Consider the following 26,386-nt stretch of genomic DNA (forward strand, 5'->3'; position numbering starts at 1 on the left):
AGTTCATCGCCGGGGTCAGACACGCCGCGCGGAACTGCTGCTTCCCCGACCTGGAAGACCGCATCAGAGACCAGGTGGTGATCGGTCTGAGGGACGAGAAGCTACAGAAGAAACTGACGTCCAAACCCGACATGAATCTGGCAGAGCTGACCAGGGAGATCATGGCATACGAACACAGCCACAAGAAGAAGCCGACGAACACGACCCCAGAGACCCCTGCGACCGTCTACCAGGAAAGCGCAACCTTCAGTGACAGCGGAGAGTCGGTTGATTTCACCGATGGAGAAGCCCTACAGCGCAGGATGGAGCACCGACAGCCGAGGAGGGGCAAAACGTCGGACCGCCGGGGATTCAGGAACCCTCCACAGCCACCACCGCGTTACGAGCAACGAGCCGCCTGTGCCAGCTGCGGGGGCAACCATGCCCGAGGAAGCTGCCGTTTTAGGAACGCGAAATGCCACAACTGCGGGAAGACTGGGCACATCAAGCCGGTGTGCCGCAGCAAGGGCCGGGACAACATCAATGAGGTGGAGGCAAACCCCCCAGGTAGGCCGGCTGCCCAGGCCAGCAGGGAAACCCCACCAGGCCCCCTGGTTGAGACAATTGATAGGGTAAACTGCATAAGCTCCAAGGTTAAGGTCTGGGTCAGAATTCAGGGGGTACCCTGCCACATGGAGGTAGATTCAGGGTCAGCGGTCTCCTTAATTTCGCTGACAACCTATCAGGAGATCTGTCAGAAAGGCCGAAGACAAATTCCCCTGAAACAAACTCAGGTACACCTTGCAGACTTCCAGAAAACCCCTATTCCGTTGGAAGGGAAAGCCAAGGTCCTTGTGCAGTATAAGGGGTTCAAGGGTCCCCTGGAGGTTTTAGTTACGCCAGGGAACCGTACCAACTTGATAGGGCTAAACTGGTTCACTCCACTAGGCATCGCCTTATCGGGGGTTAATACCATTCAAACACCCAGCCTGGAAGCCGTTTGCGAAAAGTACGCCGACGTTTTCGATGGCACTTTAGGGAAATATACAGGTTCCCCCATTTCCCTGCAACTAAATCCAGCAATCCAACCAATTAAAATAAGAGCTAGGAGGGTACCCTTTGCCCTCAAAGAAAAAATTGAAAACGAGCTTGACCGCCTCGTGGGACTAGGGGTGCTTGAGCCAACAGATGGGGGAACCTGGGAGACCCCTATTGTCACCCCAATCAAACCTAATGGCGAAGTGAGAGTGTGCGCTGACTATAAGGCGACGGTCAACCTAGCCCTCAGCCCCCATGCTTACCCGGTGCCAGCGGTAAAGGACGTATTTGCTTCCATCCGCTCTGGCACCATTTTCGCCAAGCTTGATCTCACGCAGGCGTATTTACAACTGCCTGTCACAGACGACACCGCGGAAGCTCAAACTATTGTCACCCACCGCGGTGCTTTTAAAGTAAAGAGGCTACAATTCGGCATATCTGCAGCCCCGGGTATCTTTCAGGGTATCATGGAAAAGACCCTGAAGGGAATACCCGGGGTCTGCCCCTATTTCGACGATGTTCTCATCGCCGGAGAAAACGAAGCTAGTTTAGCTGACAGGTTGTCAGCTGTGCTGAGCCGGCTCAGAGAAGCCGGTCTCAAACTTAAGCGGGAAAAGTGCTCTATTGGAGTCACTTCTACAGAATTCCTAGGGTATAAAATTGATAGCCAGGGCATCCACCCCACCTCTGAAAAACTAATGGCTATTCAAACCGCACCCAGCCCTAGGAATAAGCAAGAGCTTCAATCCTTTTTGGGACTGTTAAACTTTTACCATGCTTTCATTCCCCACAAAGCCACTATTGCAGAGCCTCTCCATAGGCTCCTAGACAAGGGTACAACTTGGTCCTGGACCAAGGAACATGAAAATAGTTTCCAATCGTTAAAAAAGATTATCTGTCAAAGCTCAACTATCACCCTTTTCAGAGAAGACACCCCAATATGCATCGCTTGCGATGCCTCTCCCTATGGAATTGGGGCGGTCTTAAGTCACCTATTCAAGGACGGTACACAAAGACCCATAGCCTTCTATTCTCGCACTCTGACCAAAGCCGAAAGAAACTATGCTCAAATTGACAGGGAAGCCCTAGCGATAGTAGCAGGGGTCAAAAAATTTCATGATTATCTGTATGGAAGACCATTTACTATATTTACGGATCACAAACCCCTGCTAGGCATATTTACTTGGAATAAAATTACACCACAAATTCTCTCTCCGAGAATTTTAAGATGGTCAACATTCTTAGCAGCCTATTCTTATCAACTAATACATAAACCAGGTAAGGAATTGGGACATGCTGACTGCCTCAGCAGACTGCCCATACAAACCAGGGACTCAGATCCAGCCCCAGCCAGCCTAATATTAGCAATCTCTCAACTTCCAGAATGCCCCCTGACTGCAAACATTATAGCTAATAATTCAGCAAAAGATAAAATACTGGCCAGAGTCCTCAAATGGGCCACAACAGGGTGGCCAGTTCAAAACCCACAACCCCAATTCCAACCTTATTATAACAGAAAAAACGAGATTTCAACACATAGAGGATGCCTGCTATGGGGAAATAGGGTCATCATACCAGAGAAAAACATAGACCAAACATTACACATTTTACATGAAGGGCACCCTGGAATTGTAAAAATGAAGGCGATGGCTAGAAGTTATGTGTGGTGGCCTGGCATAGATAAACAAATTGAAAAGTATGTGGGTGGGTGTTATACCTGTCAGGAGACCAGGAATGAACCCCCCCAGGCACCGATCCATAAATGGGAGACTACAAGGAACCCTTGGTCACGTATACATATAGATTTTGCAGGACCTATCCAGGGCCAAAGTTTCTTAATTGTGGTTGACAGCCACTCTAAATGGCTGGAAGTCACACCCCTTAGGAAAACAACGTCCGCAGCCACTATTCAAGCCTTACGAAAAATATTCGCAACACACGGCCTACCTGACACCATAGTTTCCGACAATGGACCTCAATTCACCTCTCGTGAATTTCAGATCTTCGCTACGAGGAATTGTATTAGGCTGGTCACGTCGGCGCCGTTCCACCCATCGTCGAACGGAATGGCTGAAATTATGGTACGATCCACGAAAGAAGCGTTAAAAAAATTCGTTAAAGGGAACTGGCAGAGGCGACTCAGCCAGTTCCTCTTATCACAACACACAACGCCTTGCTCCACAACTGGCAAATCACCGGCGGAATTAAGATGGGGCAGGAGACTAATAACACGTCTCGACAGACTGCACCCCGACACATACCCAGAAGAAAGACAGGGTACGAGGGCAAAATCAAGAGGGAGGCCCATTCCCTCTCCATGTGAGGAGACCTGGCTTTGTATCCAAAGCTTCCTTAGCAATAGGGAGACCCCCCAGGATAGGCCAGGAGGAGGGGGCAAGGGGATGGTGAAAGGGCAGCTGGGCAGGACTAAGGTAGGACTTCCCTCAGACCTTCCCTCTCCTCCCTTCCTTCCAAAGAACAGAGTGGTGGGAAAATATTTGAGATGGGGGAGGGAGAAAAACAGGCAAGAAATGCAGCTGGGGAAGTGTCATCCTTCGTGAGGAATGAAGAATTGCACCATTGCCTGGAAATGGCCAGCACATGGCCCTCGTCTACTTCACATATCTGGCTTGGTGGACTCTATGTGAGGGGATGCCATGAGCAGCGTGAGAGTCGATGTTACCTGCGCAATGCTGCCCAGCCCCCAGCCTGCCCGAAGTAGGCAGGGTCATATGCTGGCCACTTCCAAGGCGATGGTGCATTTCTTCATTCCTCACAAAGGGTGATACCTCCCCAGTGTGTGCCCAGGGGGCAGTGCCGACACAGCAGGGGCCATTCCCTCACTGTTTCCAGGATGGGTTTGCAGGCCACATGAAACCACTTTGCGGGCCGCATCCAGCCCCCGGGCCTTGTGTTTGACATGTCTGCTCTAAAAGGTTCGCCATCACTCTTTTAGGACCTGCGGAAGGACCAGATTGGAAACAGATCATTATAGAGAAATATCTTTGAGGTCTCTAAGAGTCAAAAACAATTTGATAGCACATCATCATGGTGACCTTGTACAGATAACCCTTGACTTAACAACCATTTGTCTAGCAACCAATCCATTCCAACAAAATGGACGTCCATGGAACTTTATCAAAAAAAACTTTGAGCACTCAACTCAATCCAGCATAACCAACACAAACCCTACAAAGAATTTCACTGCCATACATCAAGAATATGTCAGAAACCAAACAGACTACTACAACCAACAAAAGTTCCTTCAAAACATTCCAGGCAACAACCCAAGAGGAAAAAGCAGGAGTCATTTACAACACACAGTGTAAGGACTGCAACCACCACTATGTAGGACAGACAGGCAGAAGACTGGCAGAACACCAATTGGCAATCAGAAGACATGATGAGAATTCTTTAATTTCACAACATATAGGCCCTAGTTTCAATTGGGAAAATGTGACCATCTGTTCTGTACCAGCCTGCTACCGGCCCTGCAGAAAAGGCAGGGACAACCCCTTTACAAACGGCAAGAGGCTGGAATTAAGCCTGCCAAATTTATTAACATAAAACAGAGCAAAACAAGACACCAACCATGAAACAGGAGCTATGAAACAGGAACTATTCAAGCGGTTGCCTTCAGCAAATTTATTTTTTTTAATTTTATTTTAATTCCATTTATATCCCGCCCTTCTCCGAAGACTCAGGGCGGCTTACAAGCTTAGCAGTAGCCTTCATTCTATGTATATGCCTGCTTATTAGGGCTTTCACACACACACCCAAGCAGCATTATTACAAAGTCAGCTTAATTGCCCCCAGCAATCTGGGTCCTCATTTTACCTACCTCGGAAGGATGGAAGGCTGAGTCAACCTTGAGCCTGGTGGGATGCGAACCTGCACTAATTGCAGGCAGCTGGTGTTACTTAAGGAGGCATTAGTCCACTGCTCCACCAAGGCTCTCCACCAGCCCTCCCACGCATTCCCCTTTTATACAGTTCAGGGCGTGGCTTCTCTCTGCCTCCTTCCGAGGTGCCCCATTGCCTTCCTCTGTTTACTCCTGATTGACTGCCTCCTGCGTCGGGCGTCCTTGAACATGGCCAGCTGTGGGTCATCTTCATCCACGCTGTCAGGCTCACACAGCTGGGTCTCCGTCGTGACCAGGTGGGAGGGGCCTGGCTGAGGGCTCTCATCAGCAAGCTCTTCAACACCCCCCTCCTCCTCTGAATCGTTTGACCCAACTGCCGAACCCACAGGCTGACCCTGAATCACAACACCATCCAAGACCAAGACAAGCCCAAAAATGTCAGGGAATTTCTAGAACTCTGGTACTCTGACAGATCAGCCCTCAATAGACACATAGACATCAACAACATCTACAGACTATGCAAACGGGACTATCACCCAGCCCAAAAGAGAATAAAGACCCAAGCACCTTTGAAACGTCTTCAAAGGAAAATGAGAAACTCCAGTTGCCTCACGGAAACATCCTTGGTACATCTCTCCGCCAGCGATCAGCACCCAGAGCAGCATAAATTAACTCCAAGGTTAACATCAGACCAACAATCAAGTAAACAATACCCCAATCAAGAAACTGCCAAAGAAGGCAATAGCCCAACTAAAATACCTCTAGGACCAGCCCCCCAAACACTGACCAGGGCAAGCCACCAGAATATAAACCGACAGCAAACAGCATTCCTTACCAACACAGGTGATATTCCCTAGTTGGGTCATGAAACATCTGCAAGAAAACAAGCAAGCTTAGCAAGCTCCAAGGACCCCACGTGTTTCCTCCTCCTCCTCCTCCTCCTCCTCCTCCTCCTCCTCCTCCTCCTCCTCCTCCTCCCATTCTCCTTCACTGCAAATCTTCCTTCCTTCTAGCACTGATGATGTTCCCTAGCTGGGTCATGAAACGTCTGCAAGAAAACAAGCCAGCTCAGAGAGCACCAAGGACCCCACGCGTTTCCTCCTCCTCCTCCTCTTCCTCCTCCTCCTCCTCCTCCTCCTCCCATTCTCTTTCACTGCAAATCTTCCTTCCTTCTAGCACTGATGAGGTTACCTAGCTGGGTCATGAAACGTCTGCAAGAAAACAACCAAGCTCAGAGAGCACCAAGGGCCCCTCAATTTCTTTTGCTATAAACCAGTGGTTTAGTTTGTAAAATTGTTGGTGACACGTTTAACAACTGCAGCACAATCCTAAGAAAAGACACACTTGGTGTGAGAAGTGAAGACAATTGCTACGTGCTTGCCTCAAATATTCCAAATATTGCCTTTGAACCTGAAATGTTAGTTACCCAGCTCTAATAAATATCCAGAAATGGGTAATAATTCATCAGCAGAACATCTGCTTGTTGACTGGTTTTGAAGGCACCAGAGTCACCATTAAAACATGGGCGGCGGCGGGGGGGGGTCTTCCATGCAGATGGCTCCGTTCACAATATACATTAATTGACTGGAATCACATGTCCTGCTTAAATTGTTCATGGGCAGGATTAGCATCTGGTGCAGAGACTAAACCCCCAATCAGCAGTGGAACTGGAGGGCTGCTTTTAACCCCAAATGGCTTGGGGATTTTTGGGGGGTGGGTGGGTGGGGGATGTCAGCCTGCTCCTTTCCAGGTAGTTCAGAAGGTGGAAGAAAGAGAGATTCTGGACATAGAGACAAGTGCCTAGAGCAACAAAAACAGGCTTCTCTAGGCAATTATTGGAGATAAAGAGGTGGGTGTAACAGAATTAGTAATATGGGCGACTTGGTCTGCCTTGTCCCCTCTATAAGGGCTGCAACCTGCGGCCATAAAATAGATGTCCTTTTTTTTCATTCCAGAAGAAAATCTAGGAATACCTCAGAAGAAAAACTTTGGAATTGTCATGGAGGAGAAAGGATGGATACCAACCAATAGAGTGTCACTCAGGATCATAGCCGAGTGGGTTAGAATCTATGAAGAACGGTTGCAGGAATTGGGCCTGTGTGGTTTAGAGAAAAGGGACGCGGTGGCTCAGTGGGTTAGGACGCTGAGCTTGTCGATCAGAAGGTTGGCAGTTTGGTGGGTCAAATCCCGAGTGCCGCGTAACAGAGTGAGCGTCTGTTACTCGTCCCAGCTTCTGCCAACCTAGCAGTTCGAAAGCACGTAAAAATGCAAGTAGAAAAATAGGGACCACTACGGTGGGAAGGTAACAGCGTTCCGTGCGCCTTTGGCGTCTAGTCATGCCGGCCACATGACCACGGAGACGTCCTCGGACAAGCGCTGGCTCTTCGGCTTTGAAACGGAGATGAGCACCGGCCCCTAGAATTGAAAACGACTAGCACGCATGTGCGGGGAAACTTTACCTTTACGTTTTAGTCTAGAGAAAGAAGCATTAGGGGATGACATGATAGCAGTCTCCCAATAACTCAGGGGTTGCTACAGAGAACAGGGGGGGGGGGGGTCAACCTCCTCTCCAAAGCGCCTGAAGGCAGGACAAGAAGCAACGGATGGAAAGGAGAGACGCAACCTAGAACTAAGGAGAAATGTCCTGACAGTTAAAACAATTGGATCAGTAGAACAACTTGCCTTCATAAGTTATGGATGTTCTATCAATGGAGGTTTTTAAGAAGAAATTGTCTGAAATGGTATAGAGTTTGCTGCTTGAGCAGAGGGCTGGACTAGAAGACCTCCAAGGTCCCATCCAACTCTGTTATTCTGTTCTGTTACTTTATTTCATGGTATGTGTGAAAGACCTTGGGAAACTGGACAAAGAGACACAACTGAGGGAATGGTCAGATAAGAGATAGCATAGCCCTGGGGTCCCCAACCCCCAGTCCATGGGATAGTACCGGGCTGCGGCATGCCAGCAACCGGTCCACACAAACAAGCAAAGGCTCATCCGTGAGATGCAGGCAGCACACAAAATCACACCCCCTACCGTCCGTGGAAAAACCTCTCTCCACGTAACCGGTCCCTGGTGCCCAAAAGGTTGGGGACCTCTGGCATAGTCCACGGCTGGGCAGTGGGAGGGGCAAGAAGCTTGGAAGACACCCTAGTTTCTTCAGTGGTAAGGGAGATTTGGGGATGGGGCAGAAGAGAATTATTCTTTCGGTCTTACAAGATCAATGTCAGCCCTACAAGGTAGACCCAGATCAGGGGTAGGCAACCTTGGCCAGCATGGCTCAGCTCGGAAACTCTCCCTTTCCCCTCAGCATGGCTGGCTAAGGAATTCTGGGAGTTGAAGTGCACAAGTCACAAAGTGGCCCAGGCCTAGGCCAAGAGTAGGCAACCTTGGCTCTTTTATAACTTGTGGACTTCAACTTCCAGAATTCCTGAGCCAGCATGGCTCAGCATGGAAATCTCTCCATTTCTCCTCAGCATGGCTGGCTCAGGAATTCTGGGAGTTGAAGTCCACGAGTCATAAAAGAGCCAAGGTTGCGTGCCCCAGGTCCAGACAGATGAACTAGTTCTACTGTATTATAAAGCTACATTAATAGAATCTTGCAAGTCTGGAAGTACAGTTCCACCCCCCACCCCCTTTAGCCTCTCTGAGAAACCAGGGGGGATCTTTTCTGCACCCCTTCCCCGCCCAGCTGGGGATTATGGTGACTCTTACCAGACTATTCCTCTGGCAGTGTCTCTTTGGCCAGATCTTTCTTGCCTATTGTTGCATCTTGATCTGCAGCACTGTATTGACTTGTTCCATAAATATTACATTACATCTCTGTGGATGACCGCTGTTATCCTGTTTTATCTTATACTTAGTTTAATGTAACATAGATATCTGCGTTATCCCAAGGTACAGTCTTGCTGAGTGGGCTGCATTTGCACTACTAAATGATTCATAGCCTCAGGAACTTCAGAAACTGTTCAGGGGATCGAGCAACGACAGAAGGAGGAATATTAGGGAGTTCCAGTTAATGCTGGATGGGGAGTTGAAATCCATACATCTTAGCACTGTCAAGTTTGAAAAAGCATTCAGCTGGAATAGAGCTGGAAGGGACCTTGGAGGTCATCTAGTCCAACCCCCTGCTCAGGCAGGAAACCCTATACCATTTCAGGCAAATGGCTGTCCAGTCTCTTCTTAAAAACCTCCAGTGTTGGAGCATTCACCGCTTCTGGAGGCAGGTTGTTCCACTGGTTAATTGTTCTCACTGTCAGGAAGTTTCTCCTTAGTTCCAGGTTGCTTCTCTCCTTGATTAGTTTCCATCCATTATTCCTTGTCCTGCCTTCAGGGGCTTTGGAGAAGCGGGTGACGACCCCACCTCCTATTCTTTGTGGCAGCCCCTCAAATATTGGAAGACTACTCTCATGTCTCCATTCGAAGTTACAACAGCACTGAAAAAAGGGAAGTATGACCATTTTTCACACTTAACAACTGTTGCAGCATCCTCATGGTCACATAACCAAACTTCAGATGCTTGGCAGCTGACTCATACTTGTGACGGTTGCAGTGTCCCCTTTTGCAACCTTGTGACAAGCAAAGTCAATGGGGAAGCCGGATTCACTTAAGAACCACATTACTACTGTGGTGATTCACTTAGCAACTGTACCAAGAGAGGTCATAAAATGGGTCAAAACGTACTTAACAGCTGTCTCACTTGGCAATAGAAGTTTTGGGCTGCAATGTGGTTGTAAGTCCAGGAATACTTGTGTAAAGTTCAGGGCCAGGGAGAGAAATTCTGAAGAGAAATTGTTTTGCTGACAGACTGGAATAACTAGGTTAAAATAGCAATCAATCAATCAGGATAGAGCTGGATAGGACATTGAAGGTTTTCTAGTCAATCCCCTATTCAAGCAGGAGACCTTATACCAGACTGATAGACAGATGGAATGGTAGATAGATAGATAGATAGATAGATAGATAGATAGATAGATAGATAGATAGATAGATAGATAGATAGATAGATGATAGATAGATAGATAGATAGATAGATAGATAGATAGATGATAGATAGATAGATAGATAGATAGATAGATAGATAGATAGATAGATAGATGATAGATAGATAGATAGATAGATCGATAGATAGAGATATATAGATAGATAGATAGATAGATGGATAGATGGATAGATGGATAGATAGATAGATAGATAGATAGATAGATAGATAGATAGATGATAGATAGATAGATAGATGATAGATAGATAGATAGATAGATAGATAGATGAGATGTAAGTAGATAGAGATGTAAGTAGAGATAATAGATAAGAGAGAAAGATGTAAGTAGAGATAATAGATAAGAGAGAGATGTAAATAGATCAATAAGAGATGTGAGAGATAATAGATAGATAAAAGAGAGAGAGATGTAAGTAGAGAGAGAGATGTAAGTAGATAGAGATAATAGATAGAAGAGAGAGATGTAAGTAGAGAGTGATGTAAGTAGATAGAGATAATAGATGAGAAAGATGTAAGAGAGATGTAAATAGAGATAGATAAGAGAGATGTAAGTAGAGAGATGTAAGTAGATAGAGATAATAGATAAGAGATGTAAATAGATAAATAAGAGATGTGAGAGAGATGATAGATAAGAGAGAAAGATGTAAGTAGAGAAAGATGTAAGTAGATAGAGATAATAGATAGAAGAGAGAGATGTAAGTAGAGAGAGAGTGATGTAAGTAGATAGAGATAATAGATAAGAGAAAGATGTAAGAGAGATGTAAATAGATAGAGATAGATAAGAGAGATGTAAGCAGAGAGCTGTGTGCTTAGCCCCTACCTGTACTCTTTATACACTTATGATTGTGTATCATCTGACCCATCCACTGCGATAATCAAGTTCGCAGATGATACAACTGTGGTGGGTCTTATTACAGGTGGGGATGAGACAGCATATAGGGCGGAGGTACAAAAACTATCCATATGGTGTAGTAACAACAACTTGCACCTAAACATTGGCAAGATGAAAGAGATGGTGTTAGACTTCCGGAGAAAAAAGGAGGAACCTGCCCCACTTTACATCGGGGAGGACTGTGTGGAGAGAGTTTCCTCCTTTAAATTTCTGGGAGTCTACCTCTGCGAAGATCTGACCTGGAAAGTTTACACAACCCAGGTGGCCAGAAAGGCCCAACAGAGGCTTCACTTTCTTAGGGTCTTGCGGAAGAACAGGGTAGAACAACCGCTAATGACCCTCTTTTACCGGTCTACTATAGAGAGCGTCCTCTCGTATGGTATTGTGGTTTGGTATGCTGGTCTGACAGCCGCGGACAGGAAAGTATTACAGAGGGTAGTGAGCACAGCACAAGACATTGTGGGCTGTTCCCTGACACCACTGGATGACCTCGCCAGGGCTCGTTGCCTTGGAAGAGTGAGGAAGATTCTCAGGGATGACTCACACCCTGGACAGTATCTCTTTACTCTCCTACCATCCGGTAGGAGATATAGGAATATAGCCAGCCGTACCAACAGGCTGAAAAATAGCTTTTATCCGTGGGCTGTTAGGCTTTTAAATGGGACATAATCTCTGTGAACTTATGCAGAATTGACTTGGGAGGCCGATGTGTGTAGTTGGTTCACATGGTGTGGTAGGATGGAGGGTTTGTTGTCACTGTGTGTTGGGGGGAGAGAGCACGGGGGGGAGGCTCAGCTAATCTCAATGTACACATGTTCTACTTTGACAATAAAGGTTTATTATTATGTAAATAGAGAGAGATAATATATATAGAGAAAGATGTAAGTAGAGAGAGAGATAGAGGTAGATAGATAGATAGATAGATGATAGATAGATAGATAGATAGATAGATAGATAGATAGATAGATAGATAGATGATAGATAGATAGATGATAGATAGATAGATAGATAGATAGATAGATAGATAGATAGATAGATAGATAGATAGGAGAGAGATGTAAGTAGAGAGATGTAAGTAGATAGATAAGAGAGAGAGAGATAGATAGATAGATAGATAGATAGATAGATAGATAGATAGATAGATAGATTGATAGATTGATAGATTGATAGATAGATAATAGGTAGATAGACAGATAGATGGATAATATATAGATAAGCATACATACACACAAACACACACACACCCTATACCTATAACCTCAGTGGATAAGTTGTAGTTAGATATTAAAGAGCCAGCAGACCCTTGCCATGTGCTACATTCATACACCACATTCGTCTTGGATTATTTTAATCTTAGCCAATTTTTTTGAATGTGTTCTCCCAGTCCCCACCATTTTGTTCATGGAGGTAGTCCTTGACTTACAACTGCAATTGCAACACGAATTTCCATTGCTAAGCAAGATGGTTGTTAAGTGACGATGATCTTTTTTCCCCCACAGTTGTTAGCACTAGCAATAGCACTTAGATTTATATACCATTTTACAATGCTTTACAGCCCTCTCTAAGCAGTTTACACACAGTGTATTGCCCCCAACAATCTGGGTCCTCATTTTACTGACCTCGGAAGGCTGAGTCAACCTTGAGCCCCATCAGGATCGAACTCCTGGCTTGTGGGCAGAGCCAGCCTGCAATGTTGCATTCTAACCACTGCACCACCAAGGCTCTTAAGTTATTTATTAAGCCAATAACTTGAGTGTATCATGCAGTTATTAAACGAATCACGCAGTTGTTAAGTGAATTCAGCTTCCTCCATTGTTGGAAACCAGTTGGCAGGGTTACAGATGGTGATCATATGATCTTGTCATGCTGTAACTTTCATAAAAAACATGCTGGTTGCCAGGCACCCAAATTTTGATCACATTGATTTGTGGGGACATCGCTCATTTTTACTGCCGTTGTAGCTTCGTACAGTTGCTAAATGAACAATTGTAATTCAAGGGCTTACCTGGATATGATTTGAATCCAGAAACTGGTTTAACTCAATGCATGAATTGTATACTGCGTGCGTACAGACTGGTTCTTCTGAGTTAAAACAATTTGACAAATGGCAGGAAATACATTTTTCCCCCTGTTCATTTCAGAAGCCCGTGTTTTGCAAAATAAGAAGTATCTCCCAAGGGTCAGGCAGTTCTGGTGGGAAATGGGTAGATCGGTGTTTCTCAACCTTGGCAACTTGCGTGGACTTCAACTCCTAGAATTCTCCAGTAGCAAGCTGGGCTGGATTCCATAAGCAAATTGGCTGGGGAATTCTGGGAGTTGAAGTCCAGATGGCTTAAAATTGCCAAGGTTCAGAAACACTGGTGTAGTCCAAGGGTTAGTTCCAGGATCTCCTTTTATTGGAAATGCATCCTGCCCTCAGAAAGAGACGTTCTTCCTGGTTAACCAGGTCATGGATCTGTCTTTGCTATGTTCAGACTAATTCACCAAGAAAACAGCCTCAAAACAAGAACAGACGAGAAAGAAGTCAATTTTGAGATGTGAGGAAGTCAAAATAACAGAATAATGGAAGGTTGGTTGGAGGCCTTCTAGTCCAACCCTCTGCTCAAGGAGGAAGCCTTACCATTTCAGGCAAACGGTTGTCCAGTCTCTTCTTGAAAACCTCCAGTGTTGGAGCACCCACAGCTTCTGGAAGCAAGTCACAATTTTTTCCCCCAAACCAGGGTTGCAACAGAGCCAGATTCCTCCTTAAATATCTGGAGGTTTTGACCCACTTGAATATATCTGGCCCTGATCAGCTCTGGCTTCCTTTAGTAAGTTACCCCGAGTAGCCATTCCGTTGTCACTTGCCTCTTGGCCGAGCTGAGTATTCCTGCGTCTCTTCATTTCATGGCTTCCACCATTCAATAAATGACACTCTGAAGGGTCAAGGAGATAAAGCTCCTGGTCTAGGTTAGGATTCTCTTATTCCTTGTTGAATCCTGGCTGTATACAGAAGCCTGGTGGACAAAGTGTGATTGTTGGTGGTACATCTCCTGGTCTTCTTGTTCTACATGTGAAGGGGCTTCTTCAGACCAAGCAGGATCAAGTTCTTAATTTCCAGGTTCTTCTTGATCCAAGCCATCAACGGTCTCCATCTGTCCACCTCACACACTTAGACCACCCTCCTCATGAGCTCCACTGTTCTTCTCAGCCCCTAGTTCTGCCCACCTCATGTCCCCAGTAAGAATAACTGTTGTTGACCAATTTATCACCGGTCTTTTGGTTTTATGGGAGGTCCCATCTTCCTCTTTCTTTCCTGCCTCACAGACCAAGCCTGCTCTCCATTACAAGGTGGCCATGATCATCAACTACTTGGGGCACTGCATCTCCATCGGGGCTCTTATCGTGGCCTTCTTATTGTTCCTCTGCTTGCGGTGAGTTACCCCTTTTTCATCAAGAGAGTCCCAGCTTTGCCAAGGGCTTGGCTGAGCAGGAGTCACGGGGGGAGGGGTGATGGGAAACAGCAAAAATGAAATGAGGGTTGCAGATAGCAGTGGACGGATGTTCCTCTCCCCAGAGACATGGAGGGATGGAAGGATGGAGGGAGGGGTAGAGTGGGATGGATGGATGGATAGAGAGAGGGAGGGAGGGAAGGAGAGAGGGATGGGCAAAGAGTGGGATAGATGGAGGGAGGGAGGGATGGGCAGTGAGTGAGATGGATGGATGGATGGATGGATGGATGGTTGGATGGATGGTTGGATGGGATGGATGGATAGATGGATGGATGGATGGTTGGATGGGATGGATGGATGGATGGATGGATGGTTGGATGGATGGATGGATGGATGGGATGGATGGATGGATGGATGGTTGAATGGGATGGATGGTTGGATGGATGGGATGGATGGTTGGTTGGTTGGTTGGTTGGTTGGATGGGATGGATGGATGGGATGGATGGATGGTTGGATGGGATGGATGGATGGATGGATGGATGGATGGGATGGATGGATGGATGGATAGATGGATGGTTGGATGGGATGGATGGATGGAGGGAGGGAGGGAGAGAGGGATGGGCAGTGAGTGGGATGTATGTATGGATAGAGGGAGGGAGGGATACACAGAGGGGTGGATAGAGCGAAGGAGGGAGGGATGGGCAGACAGAGGGATGGATAGATGGATCGAGGATGGATGGATAGACAGAGAGAGGGATGGATAGATGGACGGATAGATAGCTGGCTTTTGCAAAGCATCAATGGATTGGATCCTCCTGCGGACAGTTGGGTGGAGAGGCTGGATCACGCCTGTTGGTGGGTTTTGGTGTGCATGGATTGAAAATGGATTTTAACTGAAAATGAAAAATATTTTTAGACCCAAGTGTACTTTACATTATTTTGTAAATTATATTTTTATTTTCACGCACCCTTCAGAGTCACTGCTTTATGTGATCAACAGCTTTATCAATAGTTTAAATAAATCAAATAAATAAGCATTTATCCTCAGATTAATCTCTTCCGCAACTGTAGAGCTGCAATAAGAGTCAGTTGGGTCTAGTGATTAATGAACCAGGCTAGAAACACGGAGTACTAGACCTGTTTTAGGCATGAAAGTCGACTGAATGACTTTCGGCCAGTCGCCAGGAGAATAGTGGGTTTTAGTCCCGCCTTAGGCATGACAGGAGGCTGAGTAACTTTTAGCCAGTCACCAAGAGATGGTGAATTCTAATCCCAACTTTGGCACAAAAGTCATATGGGTGACTTTGGTCCAATCATCCGGTGACTGTGAGTTCAGTCCCGCCTTAGGCATGAAAGACAACTGGGTGACTTTGGGCCAGTCCCTCTCTCTCAGCCAAGCCCACCTCACAGGATTGTTGTTGTGCAGAAAATAGGAAGATGAAGACGTATTAGAGATATTTGAAATTAGCTTCCATGCCCAAGGCAGATCTAGAACTCACTGCCTCCTGGTGATTGGCCCACAGTCATTCAGCCGGCTTTCGTGCCTAAAATGGGATTAGAACTCACAGTCTTCTACTTTCTAACTTTGTGCCTTAACCACTGGAGCAATCTTACTTACTTACTTACTTACTTACTTACTTACTTACTTACTTACTTACCGTACTTACTTACTTACTTAAAGAACCCCCGTGCCAGATAAAAAATACTATTTTAGGGACTGGGGGAATGAGAATTTGACCATCCAAGAAGATCTTCCAAAGAAAGCATTACTGAAGTGAGCAATAACAGAAGCGACTGTTTACCTCTCCTCTTGCTGAAAACCACAAAAATAGAACAACAACCTTGTAGTGGAGGCCACCATAGCTTTGACTCAGTTCCCCTTCTCAGGGAGAGGAAGTCGTTGACCTCTTGACATTTTTCACCTTCTATTTTGATTGCTGAGATATTTTTAAAGACTAAAACAATGTATGATTTCCCCCCCCCCTGTTTTTGTGGCAAAAACTGATTTGAGATGCTGGTTTCCCCCCCCCCTCACCTTTGGCTCCCTAAAAACTAGCTGGTGAATTTGGAGTGAGCCAGTTAAACATATATCTGTCCTTAAAAATCACATTTTTCTCTGTGTGTGGGCAGATCAACCATGCAATCAAGCAATTTTGTGCAGCCAAGGCATTTAAAAAAAACAAGAATTATAGTAATATCTTGAGTCTGTTTGGAAAGGTTTATTTTTGAAAAGAAAAAAAATGAGAAGAAGAATTTGAGCCCGACTTGCTATTTTTGCTACTGAGTTTGCCTGGCGTGGAGTGACCCAAATCAAAAAGGGATACTAAGAGATCGTGTTGACCGCAGCTAAACAATTGTCAGCCCTGAATGAATAAAAGCAAAATTCGTTAATGGACATATCCCTCATTAATGTTAACGTTGAATCAGAAATGTGCTGGGCTGCTTAATGTGAAAAGGAGCAGAATCCAATCACATCATTAACAACATGTTTAAAGCAGAATCTTCTTTTTAGAGGCTAAAAAATATTTCAAGAGCAAAGAAAAATTATTTCTCCGGCAAGATCACTCAGCTGAAGTTTCCATATCCTAAACAGCTAAAGCAGAATAAATAAAAACCAAGAATGAAATGCTGGGAAGAATTGTGGGGTTATTTTCTGATTTTTTAAAAAAAATATTTTTATCCTTCGTTTATTGCTTTAATAAATAGCTCAAAACAGTGAATATTCCTAATACTTGTTTCTCCTCCTATTTTCACTACAACACTGGAAGGAAGATAGGTTGGGCTGGTCCAATGACAGAGAAGAGAATGAGAGCCTCAGTCTGCTTTCATGTCTAAAGCAGGACTAGAACTCACCGTCTCCTGGTGATAGGCCCAAGGTCACACCCAGCTGGCTTTCATGCCTAAGGCGGGACTAGAACCCACCATCTCCTGGTGATAGGCCCAAAGTCACACCCAGCTGGCTTGCATGTCTAAAGCAGGACTAGAACTTACCGTCTCCTGGTGATAGGCCCAAAGTCACACCCAGCTGGCTTTCATGCCTAAAGCGGGACTAGAACTCACCGTCTCCTGGTGATAGGCCCAAAGTCACACCCAGCTGGCTTGCATGTCTAAAGCAGGACTAGAACTTACCGTCTCCTGGTGATAGGCCCAAAGTCACACCCAGCTGGCTTTCATGCCTAAGGCGGGACTAGAACTCACCGTCTCCTGGTGATTGGCCCAAAGTCATACCCAGCTGGCTTGCATGTCTAAAGCAGGACTAGAACTTACCGTCTCCTGGTGATAGGCCCAAAGTCACACCCAGCTAGCTTTCATGCCTAAGGCGAGACTAGAACTCACTGTCTCCTGGTGATTGGCCCAAAGTCATACCCAGGTGGCTTGCATGTCTAAAGCAGGACTAGAACTTACCGTCTCCTGGTGATAGGCCCAAAGTCACACCCAGCTGGCTTTCATGCCTAAAGCGGGACTAGAACTCACCGTCTCCTGGTGATAGGCCCAAAGTCATACCCAGCTGGCTTGCATATCTAAAGCAGGACTAGAACTTACCGTCTCCTGGTGATAGGCCCAAAGTCACACCCAGCTGGCTTTCATGCCTAAGGCGAGACTAGAACTCACCGTCTCCTGGTGATTGGCCCAAAGTCATACCCAGCTGGCTTGCATGTCTAAAGCAGGACTAGAACTTACCGTCTCCTGGTGATAGGCCCAAAGTCACACCCAGCTGGCTTTCATGCCTAAGGCGAGACTAGAACTCACCGTCTCCTGGTGATAGGCCCAAAGTCACACCCAGCTGGCTTTCATGCCTAAGGCGGGACTAGAACTCACCGTCTCCTGGTGATTGGCCCAAAGTCATACCCAGCTGGCTTGCATGTCTAAAGCAGGACTAGAATTTACCGTCTCCTGGTGATAGGCCCAAAGTCACACCCAGCTGGCTTTCATGCCTAAGGCGAGACTAGAACTCACCGTTTCCTGGTGATAGGCCCAAAGTCACACCCAGCTGGCTTTCATGCCTAAGGCGAGACTAGAACTCACCGTTTCCTGGTGATAGGCCCAAAGTCACACCCAGCTGGCTTTCATGCCTAAGGCGGGACTAGAACTCACCGTCTCCTGGTGATAGGCCCAAAGTCATACCCAGCTGGCTTGCATATCTAAAGCAGGACTAGAACTTACCGTCTCCTGGTGATAGGCCCAAAGTCACACCCAGCTGGCTTTCATGCCTAAGGCGAGACTAGAACTCACCGTCTCCTGGTGATTGGCCCAAAGTCATACCCAGCTGGCTTGCATGTCTAAAGCAGGACTAGAACTTACCGTCTCCTGGTGATAGGCCCAAAGTCACACCCAGCTGGCTTTCATGCCTAAGGCGAGACTAGAACTCACCGTCTCCTGGTGATAGGCCCAAAGTCACACCCAGCTGGCTTTCATGCCTAAGGCGGGACTAGAACTCACCGTCTCCTGGTGATTGGCCCAAAGTCATACCCAGCTGGCTTGCATGTCTAAAGCAGGACTAGAACTTACCGTCTCCTGGTGATAGGCCCAAAGTCACACCCAGCTGGCTTTCATGCCTAAGGCGAGACTAGAACTCACCGTCTCCTGGTGATAGGCCCAAAGTCACACCCAGCTGGCTTTCATGCCTAAGGCGGGACTAGAACTCACCGTCTCCTGGTGATAGGCCCAAAGTCATACCCAGCTGGCTTGTATGTCTAAAGCAGGACTAGAACTTACCATCTCCTGGTGATAGGCCCAAAGTCACACCCAGCTGTTTTTCATGCCTAAGGCGGGACTAGAACACATCATCTCCTGGTGATTGGCCCAAAGTCACCCAGCTGACTTTCATGCTTAACGCAGGATTAGAATTCACAGTCTCCTGATTTCTAGCTTGGTACCTTCACCACTAGACCAAACAGTTTCCCGGTTTATAAATGAGATTTTTTTTTGTAATCATGTCTTCTCTCCAATTTAGTGGGGGGGGGGGGGAAGTAAGTAAAGTGCCTCTTCTTCTCAAATGCACCATTCATTTTTCTAGCTTGGCAATTTCATTTTTCCACTCTTTTTAAAAAAATTAGGTGTACATTTTGAAAATCAAAACCTGACCGTTTTCTTTATGTCCTGAGTTGTTCTGGAGTTGATATGCTTGTATCAGTAATGGGCTTTTAGTTCATCAATAATTCTTCATAGAATTACTGGCATCATCTGTGCATCAAGCTTGTAAGCTTAAAAGCAGATGCTTCACAATTGCAAGATTAATGAATATTTATCAGGTAGGGAATAATAACTAAATAAGCATCAACACTGCCAACCCTTCAGAGGTGTTTTGTATCAAAGATGCATATTTTTTCTCATCCAACAGCAAAGTTTAGCCCTTGGACTGTTAAGAAATTTAACATCTCTTGCAAACAAGAAAAAAACACCTTTATTTTAAATTGTGCATTTAGCACTTTTTTTTATTTTGCCGGACTTTGTTCCTTACAGCGTTCTGTGATCCAATATTGTGCTGTAGGTACATTTTAAATAAATAAGGCAATGCGAACAAAGGAAATTGCAGAAAACAATGTAGGAGGAAATTCAGCAGCCAAGAGGTAGAGTTATTAACCATGATTAAGAAGAGTGGGGGAACAAATGATTCATAGTTCTTAATGAGATCTAGCCACTTAACCAAAGTCTTGAGGCATACAAACAGGAAGAAGGTCAAAACATCTAAATTTGAGGTCAGGCAAAAGTCAGTTTTAATGGAGCTTCATCTCAGTGCATTCAAGGCAAAGTCAGTTTGCCATTGTTTAGAATAAATGAAATAGACCTCAGCTTACAACCGTTTATTTAGCAGTTGTATGATATTACAACAAAGAAAAACTAGTCCTCGTACTTATAACCGCATCCACAGCACCACCACAGACCACATAATCAAAATTTGAATATTTGACAACTGGCTTGTATTTAGAACATGTTGAAACGTATTGGCATCATAAGATTGCCATTTGTTTGCTTCCAACAAGCTAAGACAATGGGGGAGAACAGATTCACTTAATGACTGAATGGTCCACTTAACAACTGCAGTGATTCACTTAACAACCATGGCAGAAAAAGGTAAAATCAGGAGTGACTTATTAACAACCACCTTACTTAGCAATGGAAATTTTGCTCTCAGTTATGGCCATAAGTTGAGGACTGCCTGTTTTTTGAGTGAGAAGATGTAAGTATGTGTGTCTCACTGTTTTCTGCGACCCATTGCAAATAAGAAAAGACAAATAGTTCTCATCTTACAACAGTTCATTTAGTGACCATTTGAAGTTACAACGATATTGAAATAATTAACTTACAACCGTTGCAGCATCCCCAATGGTCATGTCATCAAAATTCAGATGCTTGGCAACTGACTCATATTTATGACGGTCGCAGTGTCCTGGGATTATATGATCCCCTTTTGCGATCTACTGACAAGCAAAGTCAATGGGGGAAGCCAGATTCACTTAACAACCGTTTTACTAAGTTAAGAACTGTAGGGATTCACTTAATATCTGTGGCAAGAAAGGTCATAAAACAGGTGGAAATTCACTTAAGAGATGTCTCATTTAGCAACAGAAATGTTGGGCTCAATTGTGGTCATAAAGGGACTACCTGCATGTTTTAGGAAGGATTTTGAAAACGTACGAGTTTGTTTTTAATCGGTGCCTAAATACCGACTGGATGGAATGATGGATAACACTAGATTGCATGAACACTAGAATTTCACTTAGCTGCAAGTTCATTTTTGTTGCCAGTGTCCATTTTTTAATTGCTGTGGCTCACATTTGTGAGAAGGCTCAGCGTTCTCCATCGTAAGGCCTTTGTCTGCCAAAAATAGGAAATAGACAAAAAAATAATTAATAGGCTTCTTGGCTGCAAAACAATTAGAGCACCATTTGATCATCAAGATCGCTAACAAATTCACCATCAGTCAATTGCAAAAGCCAGCCTGGTGGGCAGTTCATGACTTACAACCCTTCATTTGCAACCCGGGATGCCTTACGTACGGTCACTCACGCCCTTGTGACCTCTCGTCTGGACTACTGCAACGCTCTCTACATGGGGCTACCCTTGAAGACCTCTCGGAGGCTCCAGCTGGTACAGAATGCAGCCACGAGAGTTGTGTTGGGAGTTTCCCGACACTCCCATGTTACACCTCTGCTCCACGAGCTGCATTGGCTTCCAGTTGTCTTCCGGGTGAGATTCAAGGTTTTGGTTATGGTCTTTAAGTCCTTACATGGCATGGGTCCGGAATACCTTGGGGAGCACCTGCGGCCGGCGTCAACTTCCCTCCGCCCAGTACGCTCCCACAGAGAGGGCCTCCTCAGGGTGCCACCGGTCAAAGAATGTCGATTGGTGGCCCCCAGGGGGAGGGCGTTCTCTGTGGGCGCGCCGGACTTATGGAACCATCTTCCGGTCGAGCTCCGGATGGCGCCTGACCTCCGCTCCTTCCGGCGCGATCTCAAAGCCTACCTTTTTGAACAAGTTGGCCTGGCCTGATGGGATGGGGTTGGGTTTTATTAACCTGTTTTAATCTATTTTAATGTGTGTTAACTTATTCATGGGCATTTGTTTAATCATTTTTTAATTTTTGTATCTTGTTTTTTAATATGTATTGCCCTGTTCACCGCCTTGAGTCCTTCGGGAGAAGGGCGGTATACAAATAAAATTAATAAAAAAAATAAAAAAAATTAGGGATTGTTTGAAGTTACAATGGCACTGAAAGAAGTGACTTATGACCGTTTTTCACACTTATGACCGTTGCACCATCCCCATGGTCACATAATCAAAATTTGGACACTTGGCAACTGACTCATATTTATGACAGTTGCAATGCCCTGGGGTCATGTGATTTCCTTTTTCTGACCTGACAAGCAAAGTCAGTGGGGAAGCCAGATTCATTTAACAACCAGGTTTACTAACTTAACAACTGTGTCATGGTTCCAGCAGATGAAACTCTTTAAAAGAACTTTGAGGCATTGTTTACCTTAAAGAATCTTTTATTCGAGAAGCATAATATTGGCACTTACATAAAAAAACACTTGCAAATCATTGGGCCTATGTATAGCAGGAGACATAAATGTCTATTTGCTATGAGCATTTTTTTTAAAAATCCCATTTACATACCGCCCTTCTCCGAAGACTCAGGGTGGCTTACAATCTAAGAAGCACAAATCAATGTGCTTAGCAATAGCCTTCATTCTATGTATATGCCTGCTTATTAGGGCTTTCACACACACCCCAAGCGGCATTATTACAAAGTCAGCTTAATTGTCCCCCAACAATCTGGGTCCTCATTTTACCTACCTCGGAAGGATGGAAGGCTGAGTCAACCTTGAGCCTGGTGGGACTCGAACCTGCGCTAATTGCAGGCAGCTGGTGTTACTTAAGGAGGCATTAGCCCACTGCGCCACCAAGGCTCTTTTTTTACCTTCTTCCATGTAAAATTAAAGTAGTTCTGTATAAAAATAACACTCTGAATGTCTTTTCACAATGGCCAAGTACAACTGTATTCAGATATTATCTAAATAAGAAAATAAAATAACTAATAAAATAATAATAAAATAATAATAAAAATAAAATAACTAATAAAAAAATAATTAAGAAAATAAAAACCTCTGTTCTTCACACGAGAACTGATCTCTTAATCTTCAGCCACAGGCATGGGTATTCATTTTGTGGTACTCATTACTCATTCCTGTTCAATAAGACAGCTTATCCAGCTCGTCCCTTATGAATCTCAAACTTCAGGTGCGGCATGTTAATTTACATTCTTATTCTGATTTCAAACATATTTTCACCTCTTAGTTTGTAGACCTGATCCAACTTCATTTTCATACGTATGTTTTTCTTTTTCCAGTTGTTCTTTTTCTTTCTTTTTTCTCATCTTCTGCAAACTGTGCTTCAACTTCAGCTGGATCAACATAGGTGTAAAAATAGGCCATAATAGCAAAAAATATAGTAACTGCAAACAACAAAGCTGCAAAGAGAATATATTTTGCCCACTGTTCACCAAGTTTTGAAGGACCAGCTATAATAAGAACAGTGATATTGCCAAAGGCCACAGTCTATAGCCAGCCAGCTTGCAGCACAGACTTCATGCTGGTAGGTGCCTGTGAATATGAAAATTCGAGTCCAGTCCCTGAAAGTTGATAATTGAAGACAAAATCTGAATTCCCCTCCCCAGGGCACCTAGTATCAAAGCACAATTTCCTCTTCCAATTAACAGTCATAAATCACATTCCCCAATTAGCTTGAAGCACGGGCTTCCTCTCCAGCTCTCCAGCCCGCCCATTCTTTATCAGCTCTGAGTTCAGTAACCTTGATTCTCATGCTAAATTTAGTGTTGCTATGTCTAGCTGAACTCTCATTCACACACACCCCTCCCAGCATCATCTAACTCTAAAAGCGAAAGGAAAAAGATGGCTACATTTCATCCAATGTTAGCAGCGTTGGCAAACCACAGTGATTCACTTAACTACTTTGCTAGGAAAGGTTGCAAAATGGGGCAAGATTCATTTAACAACTTGTTTAGCCATAGAGATTGTTCACTTAACCAAGCATTCAAATTTCGATCATGTGACCATAGGGATGTTTCAACGGTCATAAGAGTGAAAAATGGTCAAAAGTCACTTTTTTCAGTGCTGTTGTAACTTCAAATGAGCGGTTGTAAATTGGGGACTACCTGTATCACCACACCAGCTGTTTTCCTTTAAGAGCATATCATACTTACGTGCATATATGTGTCAAATGTCAGATTTGTGCACATACAGGATGTGTCAAATCTTAGCATAGCTGCTTTTTGGCTACAAAGCTGCATCAAATTTAATGCTATCTTTTCCTTGTTATAATAACTGTGCTGAAATTACAAGGAATTGCATGTTTCTTTGGAGAAACACAGGCAGAACTAAAGCTGAGCTGATTTTTTTTCTCATTATCCACCCACATTTAATAATAGCAAAGACAACATCTGTTCTGTATCACGAGAATAATTTCCTGTAGGATTAAGTTCCATTATCCACACTCCTGACATTTATACAAGTAGTCCTTGATTTATGAGCCAAAGTTTCTGTTCCTAAGCGGAACATTTGTTAAATGAGCTTTGCCTCATTTTATGACTGTTCTTGCCACAGTTGTTAAGTGAATCACTGCAGCTGATAAGTTAGTAACACGGCTGTTAAGTGAATCTGGCTTCCCCATTGACTTTGCTTGTCAGAAAGTCACAAAAGGAGATCGCGTGACCCTGGGACACTGCAACCATCATAAATATGATCCAGTTGACAAGCGTCTGAAAACAGATCACATGATCACAGGGATGCTGCAACGGTCTTAAATGTGAAAGTCACCTTTTTCAGTGCTGTTAGAACTTCAAACAGTCACTAAACTGTTATAAGTCATGAACGCTTTGTACTAGCCTTCTTCATTCCTTCCCTTCCATAACTTTTTTTAAAAAAAGTTTGATTGATTTTTTAGTTTTACATTTAAATATTTAAAAAGCAATGTGGTGGCTGAGTTAATCGATAATTCAATACAAATATCTTTAGTACAAGTCTCAAACTATTACATTAAATATTTCCTCTTGTTTTCCCCTTAGTGTTTACTGTCTGATACAATTCTTATTATATCAATTACTTTCTTACATTTATCAATAATTTTTAGTTTATACATATCCTAATTATTTTAACATTCAATCTTTATAGACTATCAATGTCCTAGTTAGTTTTTTCCCCAATTTTTAGTTTCCCATTAATATTTAAATTTAACATTTAGTATTTATACTTTCCAAGCTTTAAATGACCACAGTTATTTATTTATTTATTTATTTATTTATTTATTTATTTATTTATTTATTTATTTATTTATTCATTCATTCATTCGGTTTATATACCGCCCTATTCCCAAAGGACTCAGGGCGGTTTACAAGGCAAAATTTAAAAACAATCCAATTTAAAATTAAAATTAAATTAAATTAAGTCTAGCCGCGAAAATTAAATCACAATTTTTGTTCCCTTTATCCCAATTCATCACAAAATCTAATATTCAAGATACACGTCTTATCTATTTGAATATATTCTATTTCTCACCATCTTACATCAACTAATTAATAATACAGTATAACATTCTTATTTTCTATTAATTTCAAAATGTCTTAAATTTAGTAACTATTCCATAACTTCTTATGTTGGGACTTCAACTCCCAGAATCCCCCAACCGGTATGATCCCCACTTCTAGGGAATTCTGGGGTTTGAATCTCAAAATCAAGAACTTGTCAAATTTAGTTTAGTTTAGTTTAGTTTTATTGTATTTGTATACCGCCCTTCTCCCGAAGGACTCAGGGCGGTGAACAGGGCATACATAAAAAATACAAGATACAAAAATTAAAAAAGAATTAAATAATAGCCCAGTTAAAACAGTTGGTAACAATATACAATATAAAAATCCCCATTAAAAATCCCCATTAAAACCCCAACATATCCCCATCAGGCCAGGCCAGCTTGTTCGAATAAATGGGTCTTTAACCCGCGCCGGAATGAGCGAAGATCCGGTGCCGTCCGGAGCTCGACCGGCAGCTGATTCCATAAAGCCGGAGCGCCCACAGAGAAGGCCCTCCCCCTGGGGGCCACCAGCCGACATTCCCTGACCGGAGGCACCCTGAGGAGGCCCTCTCTGTGGGAACGCACACGGCGGAGGGAAGTTGACGCCGGCAGCAGGTGGTCCCCGAGGTACTCCGGACCCATGCCATGTAGGGCCTTAAAAACCATTACCAAAACCTTGAATCTCACCCGGAAGACAACCGGCAACCAATGCAGCTCGCGGAGCAAAGGTGTAACATGGGAGTACCGGGGAAACTCCCAAGACAACTCTCGCGGCTGCATTCTGTACCAGCTGAAGCCTCCGAGTGATCTTCAAGGGAAGCCCCATGTAGAGAGCATTGCAGTAGTCCAGACGAGAGATCACGAGCGCATGAGTGACCGTGCACAGGGCATCCCGGTCTAGATAGGGCCACAACTGGCGCACCAGGCGAACCTGGGCGAAATTGTGGAACATATGTGAAACTCTGTTACCTAATTCTTCACTGCCAAAAAAGAGAATGCATAAAATTTGCCTGAATGTAGAACCATTTATTAGCAAATGCTGGTTGCTATTATGCTTCATATCACCCTTAGGGAAGAAAATGGAATTGTCTGAAAA

At 44.4% G+C, this 26,386-nt stretch overlaps 1 protein-coding gene across 1 annotated transcript in view; it reads left to right on the forward strand.

Moving 5' to 3' along the window:
- Positions 1-26,386, forward strand: part of CRHR2 (corticotropin releasing hormone receptor 2) — a gene marked incomplete at its 3' end in the record, with an annotated part of 152,012 nt that overhangs the window by 97,094 nt on the left and 28,532 nt on the right. The window contains exon 5 of the mRNA XM_081345633.1: positions 14,075-14,181. Within this exon, the coding sequence (XP_081201759.1) occupies positions 14,075-14,181 (107 nt within the window). The remainder of the gene's footprint in view (positions 1-14,074; positions 14,182-26,386) is intronic.

The sequence above is a fragment of the Vipera berus genome (genome assembly GCF_964194415.1).
Source record: "Vipera berus genome assembly, chromosome: Z".
Classification (NCBI taxonomy): Eukaryota; Metazoa; Chordata; class Lepidosauria; order Squamata; family Viperidae; genus Vipera; species Vipera berus.